At 40.0% G+C, this 13,429-nt stretch overlaps 1 protein-coding gene across 1 annotated transcript; it reads left to right on the top strand.

Annotated features, from left to right (window-relative positions):
• Positions 1-218: 218 nt before the first annotated feature.
• LOC121307896 (zinc finger protein 239-like) lies at positions 219-3,440 on the top strand. Its single transcript, XM_041240224.1, has one exon. The coding sequence runs from the start codon at positions 347-349 to the stop codon at positions 1,160-1,162; it is 816 nt and encodes a 271-aa protein (XP_041096158.1). The 5' UTR covers positions 219-346; the 3' UTR covers positions 1,163-3,440.
• Positions 3,441-13,429: the final 9,989 nt, after the last annotated feature.

Here is a 13,429-nt window from a genome sequence, read left to right as displayed (position 1 = left end):
AGAAGAGACTGAACTGGAGCCTGTCCACATTAAATATGAGACTGAACTGGAGCCTGTCCACATTAAAGAGGAGGAGACTGAAATGGAGCCTGTCCACATTAAAGATGAGACTGAACTGGAGCCTGTCCACATTAAAGAAGAGACTGAACTGGAGCCTGTCCACATTAAAGAAGAAGAGACTGAACTGGAGCCTGTCCACATTAAAGAAGAGACTGAACTGGAGCCTGTCCACATTAAAGAAGAGACTGAACTGGAGCCTGTCCACATTAAAGAAGAGACTGAACTGAAGCCTTTCTACATTAAAGAGGAGGAGACTGACCTGGAGCCTGTCTACATTAAACAGGAGATGCCTGAACTGAAGCCTTTCTACATTGAAGAGGAGTCTAATGCCTTGTTTAAGGATTCAGAAAACATATCCCTACCACAGATATCACATCAGTGTAGAGATTGTGGGAAGAGCTTCAGTTTGTTAGGAAACCTAAAATCACACCAACGAATTCACACTGGAGAGAAGCCGTATCACTGTAGTGAATGTGGAAAGAGCTTCTGTCGGTTAGGAGACCTAAAAATACACCAACAAATTCACACTGGAGAGAAGCCATATCAATGTAGTGAATGTGGAAAGAGCTTCCGTCGGTTAGGAGACCTAAAAAGACACCAAAAAATTCACACTGGAGAGAAGCCGTATCAATGTGCTGTATGTGTAAAGAGCTTCTGTCAGTTAGGAGACCTAAAAAAACACCAGAAAATTCACACTGGAGAAAAGCCGTATCACTGTTTTGAATGTAGGGTGAGCTTCAGTCGGTTAGAAAACCTGAAAACACACAAGCGAATTCACACTGGAGAGAAGCCGTATCACTGTACTGACTGTGGGAAGAGCTTCAAACAGTCAGACACCCTAAAAAAACACCAGCGAATTCACACTGGAGAGAAGCCGTATCACTGTTCTGACTGTGGGAGGAACTTCACTGAATCAGGACACCTAAAAAAACACCAGCGAATTCACACTGGAGAGAGGCCATATCACTGTTTAGAATGTGGGAGGAGCTTCACTGAATCAGGACACTTAAAAAAACACCAGCAAACTCACACTGGATTCAGCCTCCCACCGTCCCAATCCCTCACCTCTCCACCCTGCTTGTTTAAGTGCGTGGAGAGCTGACTGATGAACGGGGTCCCCAGGAGTGAGAGCCAACCTGAATCCAGACACTGAGAAGGGGAGCCTGTCAAACTGAAGGAGACAAACCCATTCTTTCAGAATGAACTGGAGAGCCCTGGGATTCAGCTCCACTCCTGCCCTTGAATTGGAAATTAATTTCACTCATGATGGTTTGAGGATTTAGGACAGAGTTGCAGGGTCATTCTACTTAGAAGGGACACATTGGAAATATATGCCAAGATTTTTCTCTGAACTCTTGTATGTGTGATACAAACCCAACACAATAAAACAAGCTGCCAAAAACACATATGATATTTTTTAAATGTAATCTGAGCTGTAAATGTATATATAGCATTACTGTACCAATGTCAGTGAGTACAGTGTATGATACATACATTGTTTAAAATAGTTTTGAGTTCCTGTACGTTTTCCAGTATCTCTGTATATAAAGGGTGTGTGAGAAATTCGTAATTTAATTCTTTGTAAAATGACATATCAAATCTTAAACTGAGACTTCAGATAGTTTGATGTTAATTAAGTTTGTCTTCCCCCTTCCCCTTGACATTCTCTAGATCTGCTTCAAATGACTAGATAATAGTAACAGATATACGTATATTATAAAAAACACAACCCCTCAGTGGATATTCATCTAGTCATATATTCACAAACAAAAGGGCAGAGGTCCCTAACAAAAAACCTTTGACATAAACTATCATAATATTACTACTGACTTCAGATGGTGTGATGTTAATTGAGTTTGTCTTTCCCCTTCCTTCCCTTTAACATTCTCTAGATCTGCTTCAAAGAACTAGATATTAGTAACAGAGGGATTGTAAAGATTTCCTTTGGATATTAGTTTAGATTCCCTGCTGTACTGACCTGCCAGTCTGGTATCAACAAACAGCTGATTCTTATCTTTTAATTAAGAATAATACAGTAAATGTACAGTAAATGGTTAAGAAGTGTGACAACTGGTGAATATGTAGTGTCATGACTCTCTCCCATGAAATGAATTGTTACCATTAAACCTTTAAGGGAATAGAAATTCCTGATTTCCTTGTTCTAAAAGTGAATTGAAAAACAAACCTTTATGTGGGTATAGTTTTAACTTGTTTAACAGTCTCAGGGTTTTAGATTTACTGAAACTAGTAGATTGAAACATAACAATTAAGTAAAACTTACTGATAAATTGGTTTTAGAATCATTTTAATAACTTGGACACAAGTTTAAGAGAAGAGTTGTTTAAGTATGTTTCCCAATAAAATTTAAATGTGTTAAAAGCGAATAATGTTTAAAAGATTTTACCTGTTGTATAATGTGTTTAACATGCTTGTAACGGTAATTTAGTTAGGAGAATGAAACCGAAATGTGCATCCTTCTATGATCAATATAACTAAAGTTAGAACAGAATGAAGCTTTGTTCTGTAAATGTTATGAATCCTGTTCTATTTGTGCATGGAGGTGGGAGAGCTACCTGTGTTAATGACGCACATTGCTTGTGTAAAAGTAAACGTCATTCAAACTCAAAGTGATTGGATCACTAAAGTAAACACTTCTTTGGGTGCTATCTATATATAAAGCAAGCATGAACTTGTTCTCTTTATCTTGGATTCTGAGTCATCTCGCAATGAAGTAGCCATTGAGCCGTCGCTTGAATGCTGCTCCATTTGAAGCACTAATGCTGACATCCTCCCAAGATATCGACTCCACATCCATCTGCAACTGTGTGTTACAGAGAAGACCAACTGCATTCCTACTATGTTTTTCAACAATGACCACACCTCCAGAACAAGTATTACCTTTCAAAGACTTTAGGTTTCAAGTAAAATACCATGTTTGTTTAGGAAATATCTACATGCAAACTAGAAGGAAAAATGGTTTGGCATCGCCTGAAATTTTAGGATTAAGGTAAAAAACACTATGAACTGTGGCAAAGTACCTGAAGGGAAGTGTACACAGTGAACCACTATTCCCCTGTACAGGACTTGTATAAAAGAAGTGGGAAAAATAGACTGCAGTACCAGCGTGTTGATCACTAGAGGTCATCGGTCTGCAGAAATCAGAGCCTCATCTGCGGTTAGCCCTTTTATAAGATGTTCAGGTGAAGGGAATGCTTTGTTTAGCAATTACAGCCAGGGTAGAAAAGGTCTGTTGTTCTGCAGCTCTTAAAGCGGAGAGGAGCCAATAAAGAGTACAGATGACAGAGTCATGACATTTAATAGAGAAAAGATGACATTTAATGACATTAAATGACATTTAATAGAGAAAAGTGTAAGGTACTGCACGCAGGAAATACAAATGTACATTATAAATATCATATGGGAGATATTGAAATTGGAGAAGGAATCTATGAAAAAGACCTAGGAGTTTTTGTTGACTCAGAAATGTCTTCATCTAGGCAATGTGGGGAAGCTATAAAAAAGGCTAACAAGATGCTCGGATACATTGTGAAAAGTGTTGAATTTAAATCAAGGGAAGTAATGTTAAAACTGTACAATGCACTAGTAAGACCTCATCTTGAATATTGTGTGCAGTTCTGGTCACCTCGCTATAAAAAAGATATTGCTGCTCTAGAAAGAGTGCAAAGAAGAGCGACCAGAATTATTCCGGGCTTAAAAGGCATGTCATATGCAGACAGGCTAAAAGAATTGAATCTGTTCAGTCTTGAACAAAGAAGACTACGTGGCGACCTAATTCAAGCATTCAAAATTCTAAAAGGTATTGACAGTGTCGACCCAAGGGACTTTTTCAGCCTGAAAAAAGAAACAAGGACCAGGGGTCACAAATGGAGTTTAGAAAAAGGGGCATTCAGAACAGAAAATAGGAGACACTTTTTTTTACACAGAGAATTGTGAGGGTCTGGAATCAACTCCCCAGTAATGTTGTTGAAGCTGACACCCTGGGATCCTTCAAGAAGCTGCTTGATGAGATTTTGGGATCAATAAGCTACTAACAACCAAACGAGCAAGATGGGCCGAATGGCCTCCTCTCGTTTGTAAACTTTCTTATGTTCTTATGTTCTTATGAGTGACAAGAAGGAATTGTAAAATAGGAAGAAGCCTTATAGGTAAAGGTGTAGCCATCCTGAGTTAGGGATGCAAATAAAGGTGCAGTCAGGCAAAGCAAGACATGGGATTTATTTTGTTTTGTTTTTCTAAATATTCAAAATAAAACAATTGAAACATTGAATGACTCTACAGAGTGTTGTTTTGAGGACACTGCATCAACACACACAGCAAAATGCTACAGAACATAATTGATATGCTATTTAACTTCATGTAACAAAAGGAACTGCAAAAATGATATCGCAAAAGTCTAAAATGTCACACTTCAAAATGTCACGTTTTTCAATTTGTCAATTTTTCATTCAGGATATGGAAAACTACAAAGTGGTGTAATATAATATGTTAAAGTAACATTATTCAGCAGGTTTTGTTTGACTTCATGAAGCAGAATGAGTTTATTCTATAGGGTGGTGATGCAACACTTTTGTCCAGATGCACCTCCGTGGTTTTGCTCTACAAGTTTGAATAGTGTTTCTGTAAATGGAAATCATTTCTAGCAACACACATATGTTCAGTGTGACACATGATATCTGATCGTACACTAGGTTAACCCTATGCTGCCTATGGGGAATGATCATATTTGGTCATAAATATGAACACTTTGTGTTTAAGCGCTTGTAGTTTTGGAATCTTAAATCAGAAATTAAAACCCAAGTGGGGTGATTATTTTTTTTTTTGTATGACCTACACCTCCCAAAAAATTATTGAAATATGAAAAATAATAAATATTTAAAAAAATTAGAATTTTGTCTTTCACTTTTTTGTCCTTGCTCCAGACACCATGTGATGAGCTATTAAGCTGTCCATTCCACTTTTTTGCAGATATTGTGACAATGGTGATGTCAATTCGAATATGCGCAGAAAGATGTGAGCTGTTTGAACTGTCTCATATTTAGCAGTGGTTGTGTATATGCTTTCACCTTTACGTGCACCTCAGGTTTAGAGCTCAGGTTCTCTTGAATCTTTGCAAATGTGACAATAAGGTTAATATACAAAGCAGAATTAAGGTTTGAAAACGATCCAAATACTTTTCTCAGTGCTGCATCTTTAGACCACTAGCGAGTTCCACCAATCATAGAGTCTTGATGGTGACTGTTCTGACTTACTTCCTAATAAACACTGCGATGTCATTCATTAAAGCGAATAGCGATGCACTAGCAATCACAACCTTTGCAGTATCTGCCAGTACTAAATTTAGTATTGTCTGGAGACTCTGTTGATAGCCACGCAGAGAAGCCTTTATATTATCCTTGCATTTTTGTTGCCCCAACAGTTGACTTGCCAATGCATTTTCTTATTTCGATTTTTCGAGTGAAGCAAGTATTTCCCATCTGAAGATTTGCAATCACCAGCGCAAGGAGCTTCTCGTCAATGTGATCTGTTACATACCGAACGATAACAGAGCACTGATCTTTTGATGTGATATCCTGAGTTGTGTCAATTTGTATTGAAAACATTCTAGCTTCCTTCACCTCACTTGCGACATGCACTTGAATAAGCTGTCTAATTGTGTCTATAACTGTATTAACTGTTGTTTTAGAGAGCAAAGTTATTAACGATCCACTGCCCTTTCCTCCTGAGGAATGCAACATCTTGTTTTTTCTATGCAATCGTTTACGTGTTCTTGCAAACAAATGTCATACTTGCTAAAAGCAGAACAAACTCCGAAAAATTGCTGTGATCTACAGAACTGTCCTCTAAAGTGTATGCAGCCTCTGATTTGTTTCCCCTGAATCCGAATAGCTGAATCCGCGCTTGCCTATTCATTCCTTCAGTGAACGGATTTGATACAAAACTTTTTGAAAATGCCAAGCAGACTCAGCAAAATATGATTCTTTGTTCCTTGCAGTATGTCAGCCACTTGCGGTTTGTTCCATCCTTTTAATTGACAGCTTTCTTTATTACAAGATCACTGATGTTTTGATTTGGGTGGTAATTAAAAAACAAAGTGAGTTGACTTGCATTAGGATGAGCAAAGTAGTTGAATGTAGTAATAGATGCTACACAAGACGGAGAGCTGGTTTCATTTAAATCCTGCGTTATTTTGACATTGATTACATTTGCTTTTAATTTATTCATTATATATAGATTTTTTTTTTTCTCACTAGGACCGGCCCATCGGCCCTTGAGTGCACCGGCACCTCTGGCATTTGCCAGAACTGCGAGATGGCCGGTCTGGGCCTGATGACTCTTGGAACTGTGAACCGGAGATACAGACCGTCTAATCTGCAGTGCACTCAGTCCTAATGGCGCCAGCAGAGACTCATCCTTTTAATCAAAATATTATATGTCCCACCTACCCTAGCCCTAATCCAATGGTATCATGACATGTCCCGTAGTCATGGCTATGACCCACGCTTAACCCTTAGCGGTCCATTTATTCAGCACCTGTCAGGCACGTCAGGTCCAATTTATTTTCACACACGCTGTTTAAAAGTATTTTTCACAGTAAAAGAGGTTTAAAAGGCCCTGCATATCAATAGCACATCAGTACTGCATCTCCAGCCAGGCCCCACCCCTTGTTTGCTGTACTTTTCACATACTTCTTTATAGACATGCATACTGATAAATCCTCTCCTCATCACTCGCTTTATCACCAAACTCCTCAATAATGTAATCCAAGTCACTATTTTATTACTTTTAATTCTTTTTCATAGAGTCCATAGAGACTATTTTATTCTTTTTCATAGTCCTTCTTTAAAATCAATATCTCCCATATGATATTTATAATGCACATTTTTATTTCCTGCGTGCAGTACCTTACACTTTTCTCTATTAAATGTCATTTGCCATGTGTCTGCCCAGTTCTGAATCTTGTCTAGATCATTTTGAATGACCTTTGCTGCTGCAACAGTGTTTCCCACTCCTCCTACTTTTGTGTCGTCTGCAAATTTAACAAGTTTGCTTACTGTACCAGAATCTAAATCATTAATGTAGATTAGGAATAGCAGAGGACCTAATACTGATCCCTGTGGTACACCGCTGGTTACCTCACTCCATTCTGAGGTTTTTCCTCTAATCAGTACTTTCTGTTTTCTACATGTTAACCACTCCCTAATCCATGTACATGCGTTTCCTTGAATCCCTACTGCGTTCAGTTTGAGAATTAATCTTTTATGCTGAACTTTGTCAAAAGTTTTCTGGAAATCTAAATAAACCATGTCATATGCTTTGCATATATCCATTATCTGATGTTGCATCCTCAAAAAAATCAAGCAAGTTAGTTAGGCACGCTCTCCCTTTCCTAAAACCATGTTGACTGTCTCCCAGGATACTGTTACCATATAGGTAATTTTCCATTTTGGATCTTATTATAGTTTCCATAAGTTTGCATATAATAGAAGTCAGGCTTATTGGTCTGTAGTTACCTGGCTCAGTTTTGTTTCCCTTTTTGTGGATCGGTATTACGTTTGCAATTTTCCAGTCTGTCGGTACCACCCCTGTGTCAAGAGACTGCTGCATGATCTTGGTTAGCAGTTTGTAAATTACTTCTTTCATTTCTTTGAGTATTATTGGGAGGATCTCATCCTGCCCAGGGGATTTGTTTATTTTAAGAGCTCCTAGTCCCTTTAACACTTCTGCTTCAGTTATGCTAAAGTTATTTAAAACTGGATAGGAACTGGATGACATGTGGGGCATGTTGTCCGTATCCTCCTTTGTAAAAACTTGTGAAAAGTAATCATTTAATATATATTTTTTTCTTCATCTACGATTTTGCCATTTGTATCTCTTAAACATTTAATCTCCTCTTTGAATGTTCTCTTGCTGTTGTAATATTGGAAAAACATTTTGGAATTGGTTTTAGCTCCCTTAGCAATGTTCATTTCTATTTCTCTCTTGGCCTTTCTAACTTCCTTTTTGACTTGCGTTTGCAGTTCCATGTACTCTTTCTGTGTACTTTCTTTTTGGTCCTTTTTTAATGCTCTGTAAAGTGCCTTTTTTCGCTGAATATTTTTTTTAATTGATCTATTAAACTATTTTGGCAATTTAGTTTTACATTTAGATTTGTCTACTTTAGGGATGTAATTGTTTTGCACCTCTAGTACTATATTTTTGAAGAACAGCCATCCTTTTTCCGTGGATATTTTCTCTATTTTACTCCAATCTACTTCTGTTAGTCTCTGTTTCATACCTTCATAGTTTGCTTTTCTAAAATTGTAAATGAATACTATTGCTTAACACTACTGTAATAACACTTACATGGGTACGTTGGCCTTTTGATCTGAAATAAATACATAAAGGAAAATATGACTCATTTTTCTATCAACTGTTTTTGTAAGAAATACGGTCTTTGCTGATACATTCATATCTGTTAATTGAATAATAATTTATTTGGTTACCAAAGCAATTTACAATGAGTTATTTTACATAACAATTTTCAATTTCCCTCTCACCCATGGCAACTTGCAATTGTTACAAAATGTACACATTTCAAGAATTACAGTACAATTTAGAGTACAATATACAATCATTTCAACTTTTATTGAAGCATTCGGGGTAATGTAACTTGCTCAGTGTCTCATCTTGAATTTTAACCCACAACAAGAATTAGCAAGACCGCTTGGGGATATTTTCAGCAGTTGTCTGAATCCTTTTTTTTTGGAATCGTATCATTAGTTAAATGAGGAATCACCAGGAGAACCCCTTCTGTCAAACTGAATTCAGTTTCTTTACTCACAGCGAGCATAGTCCTCCATAGCAGCACAAGGAAGGAAATGTATCCCATCAGGAAAGTAACCATCACAGGTTCCCAGGGAAACCCAAAGAAATCAGGTCCTGGTCTCCATTCAGCAGGCAGGGTCCTGACAAACTAAAACAAAACAGAGAACAGTGCTTTGTAAACCTCAAATCTGAGGCTGCTTCAGCAGTGATCAGCAGCAATCAGAGAATCAGCACTGGACACAGAATCAGCGCTGTACACAGAATCAACGCTGTACACAATCAGAGAATCAGCGCTAGACACAATTAGAGAATCAGTGCTGTACATAATCATAGAATCAGTGCTGTACACAATCAAAATCAGCGCTGTACCCAATCAAAGAATCAGTGCTGTACACAATCAGAGAATAACCATTGAAGTTAGTTAACTTTTTCTCACAGCTCATTAAAAAGAATACATAAATAACATTAAGAATACAAAGCAATCAATATATATATATATATATATATATATATATATATATATATATATATATATATATATATATATATATATATATATATAAATCACCCATATTTAGTTTAATAGAAGTAGGAATAAAACTCTTGTTAAAGCTTGCTCTTTTAGATGGCAGTTTTACAAACCAGTAACACAAGGAGTGTTCCAGGTGAGAGAGACTCTGTGTGCCTCACGCAAAATCGAACCATCACTTAGCTTTGTAAGATTAGGAGAAGTGGTCCGGCTGCACAAAAGGTATTAAAGCTTTTTGAAACCACTTTTGGGGCTTCAACTTAATAAATAAATAAACCTGCTGCACAAAAAGTCTTATTTTCAACCTGGACTTAAATTGAAGTCATTTAAGCCTCCTCCTCAGCAGGCTTAAATGGAAGGAAGAAAAGCTGAACGGCTATCTGAGTCTGTCCCACAGGATCTGTTTCAACATGCGCTTGCCAAAGAAGACACTTCAGTATAGAGACTCATTTTTAATGTACCTGTTGCTAATAACATGCATTTTTTGCTTTGTGCAACAGACTTATTTAGAGGTCTTACATTAGGCCTTTTTACGCTAAGATACGACTGGCCCAGGAAGTACAATTATTTTCATTGCACTATAAGAAACTTTGTTACGATTAGCAACAGAAAGTATGCAGTTATAACAGATATTACAATATGTCAACAGCGGATCAGTTCCAACCCTTTCTAACTCCAGCTCAAGATGAAAGCTTATCCTTAAATGTAATCCTAGATACAACCTTAGCCTATTTGTTTTTGGCTAGTACAATGTTGGATATTTCAAGTTACTTTTACATTTGAATAGGTAACTACATCAGGTAATCAGATACTGGCAATGGAAAACATTTACTGAAAAATGACTATGACTCATAGGGCTGGTTTCACAAACCCCGAACACTCCCTGTCTAGCATTTACAAAATGCCACTGTAACACTATACACATAATACATACAATATATGACTCCATTATCAAACACAATGTGATCTTATAGTCCCAAAGTCCCCTTTTTAGGTCTCTTGAGAAAGGAGGAGCATGGCATGGAAGGTCTGAAGAACTTTGCCACTCCTTGGTTTGTGACGTTCACCTCTATTTTACGGACCTTCCCATTTTCGCCGGGCATAACTTTGTGGACAATCCCCATAGGCCACTCTTTTCAGTTGACTGTCCTTTAAGAGGACAAGGTCTCCTGTTTTGAGATTTGGCCTGTCTGACTGCCACTTGTGGTGGTTCTGTAGAGTAGGCAGATATTCACACCTCCAGTGGTTCCAAAAAGAATTAGCCAGACTCTGTACTTGCCTCCATTGTTGTTTGTAGAGGTGTTTTTGGTTGAATTCACCTTGAGGTGCAGAAACTGTGTTGACCTTCTGTGTGAGAAATGTAGCAGGAGTCAGCTTGAAAGGAGACTCCAGATCCGTTGACACAGGAACAAGAGGTCTGGCGTTCACGATGACTGTGACCTCAGCCATGAGGGTGGTCAGGACTCTGTGAGTGAGAGAAGGTCCCTTCTGTAGCAACATGGAGTCCAGGATTCGTCGAGTGACTCTGATCATGCGCTCCCATGCTCCTCCCATGTGTGATGAATGGGGTGGATTGAACACCCATGTGCAGCTTTGCTCACTGAGAAAACGTTCTACCTTGTTGTCTGAGTGGAGAGAGTTGGTTTGCAGCTCCTTATAGGTTCTGATGAAGTTCGTGCTGCAGTTTAAACGCAGCTGTTTAGCTGGTCCGCAAAGAAAGAAGAATCTCCGGAGGGCGTTGATGAAGCAGGAAGTGTCCATTGCCTCGATGACCTCCATGTGGATGGCCCTGACACTCATGGAGGTGAACAATACTGCCCACGCTTGCTGTTTGCCTGCCCCCCCCCCCCCCCCCCCCCAAGTCAGACGAGAAGTGATGCTACTGATACGCCTCCTTCCTCCCATAATCCACAAACCTGTGGAGCAGATTGCTCCTTCAGTGAAGAAGCGCCCGATAGCTGTTTTTTTTTTGTGGTAAAGGCGTATGAGCAAAGTAGCCTTGTGATAACTGCCTGGGATGATGAAAGAGTTTTTCTCCCCTTTGCTAATCTCAGCCTGCGAGATACGCCCTCCTACCCTCATCAGGTGGTTCTTGTCGATGATTGGATTCTGCTGGAGTGGGCTGTTTTTAGGAATGTCTATTTTGTTTTTAATGCACTTGAACTCCTCAGCGTAGGTCTCGCGTTGCACATTGTGAGTGATAATGGTCTTAGCTAGAGAGAGTTTCTACAGTACATACTGCTCTGCAGTGATGCCAGCTGTTGCACGTGGTTGCCTCTATGTTAGCTTTTCTGAAGGAGCCGCAGATGTGAATTAGGCGTGCTGTGTCTCGAGTGAGTGACGTCCAGCTGGAAAACCTCTCGAAGCGCTTTGATCCCAGTAGGTCATCCTTCCAGAACTCTTTCTCCATAGTCTTTAAGAAAACTTCATCTACTATGGAGTTGGCTAGTTTGTCATCATCTCTTGTCCAGAGAAAGACTGGACCAAGCTGTCTCGATCAACTGTATCTTTGGAGCAGTCGACAACGATATGGGTCACAGGGCTTTTTTGGCTAATGTTGTTTTCTACTTTTCCCCTCACCTGCATGTGGTTGGGGCACGGACTGAAAAATGAGGGGCGTCCATTCTCTAGAATACTCGTGTTGAAAGTGTTCACCTTTGATGGCTTGTGAGCGTTGCCTACTACGCCCCACCTAAGCTCGAGTCTCTGTGCGTAGGGATCATCGTGAGGCCCGTTGATCTGATTACGCACCTTGTGAACTCTTAAGATGTCTGCCCAGCAGAAGAAGAATCTGTGCTTGGGGGTCCAATTCTGGGATCTGGTCTGCTGCACACTTCAGGTGTGAGTGATGAAGAGCTGCAGCAGTGTTGGTATTTCTGCCCTGTTTTAAGCAGCTCATTATACTCAATGAGGGTTGTGAGTGCCAGACTTATCTTCCTGTCAATTGCCTCCACTTGGTAGCCGTTAGCTCTTCTCCCCGCCATCTCCACTACCATGCATGTTCTTAGAGAATAAGGAGAGGCTTTCCCTTGGATGTTGAACAGTTTGAAGAACTCTGACTTAGCCAATGACCTGTTGCTTAGGTCGTCGAGGATGGCGTACATCTTCATCGCTTTTCTGGGTTGACCTTTAGGATATACCTTTACGAGCAGGATCTTTCTCTAAAACCTGCTCCGCAGACAGTTGTGCATTGAGAGGTGACTGCAGGTGTACTCGCGCTTCGTTCTCCATTGTGATCTGAAGCAGGGGAGTGGGCTCCTGCAGTTCAAGGTGCTGGGCCTGGGTGGAGAACAGTGTTGTGGCTGCTGCTCTCACACTCTGTAGATTTAACAACAGACCTGCAGTCTCTTGCTAGATGGGTGGAAGAGGCACAGCACCTGAAGCAAATACCATTCTCCTTGATGTAGGCTTTACGTTCGCCTAAACACCTTTCTCTGAAGCTCCGACATTTTTTGAGTGAGTGGGGTTTGTCATGGATGGGACACTGCCTCTCAAGGTCCTCCACGTCACATGTGTCCCGTCGTCTGCATGTGAGTGCGAAGTTGAGGACACTTCAGTCTTGTGCGCGGAGACGGGGGCTCCTGAATAGCTCTACTGATTAGCCGGTTTCTCTGATTTGGACAGGTTGGCACTGGGTGTAGAGAGGACAAAGCTTGGGTAATTTCTTGTCCTTTCTTCATGGCAGATGAATCTGGCAAAGAAGGAAAAGGGAGGTAAGGGGACATTGTGATATTCTTTGTACCTTGAGCCTTGTGACATCCACTTCTCCTGGAGGTTGAATGGTAGCTTCTCCACAATGGGATTAATGCCCCGTGCTGTGTCCAGGTAGGAGAGGCCTGGTAGGCCTCCACTCTCTTTCACTGACTCTAGCTCCATGAGAAGGTCTTCTAGCTCTCTCAGCTTTAGATGGTCTCTGTTGGCGATTTTAGGGAAGCTCTTCTCTTATCCTCTTGAACAGGGCAGCTTCGACAACCTCTGGTGACCCGAAGCACTCCTCTAGCCTTTCCCAGACCA

This window comes from Polyodon spathula, chromosome 60 (genome assembly GCF_017654505.1).
Source record: "Polyodon spathula isolate WHYD16114869_AA chromosome 60, ASM1765450v1, whole genome shotgun sequence".
NCBI lineage: Eukaryota > Metazoa > Chordata > Actinopteri > Acipenseriformes > Polyodontidae > Polyodon > Polyodon spathula.
Note: the sequence above shows the minus strand (reverse complement) of the source record. Positions and strands in the feature narration are given on the sequence as shown.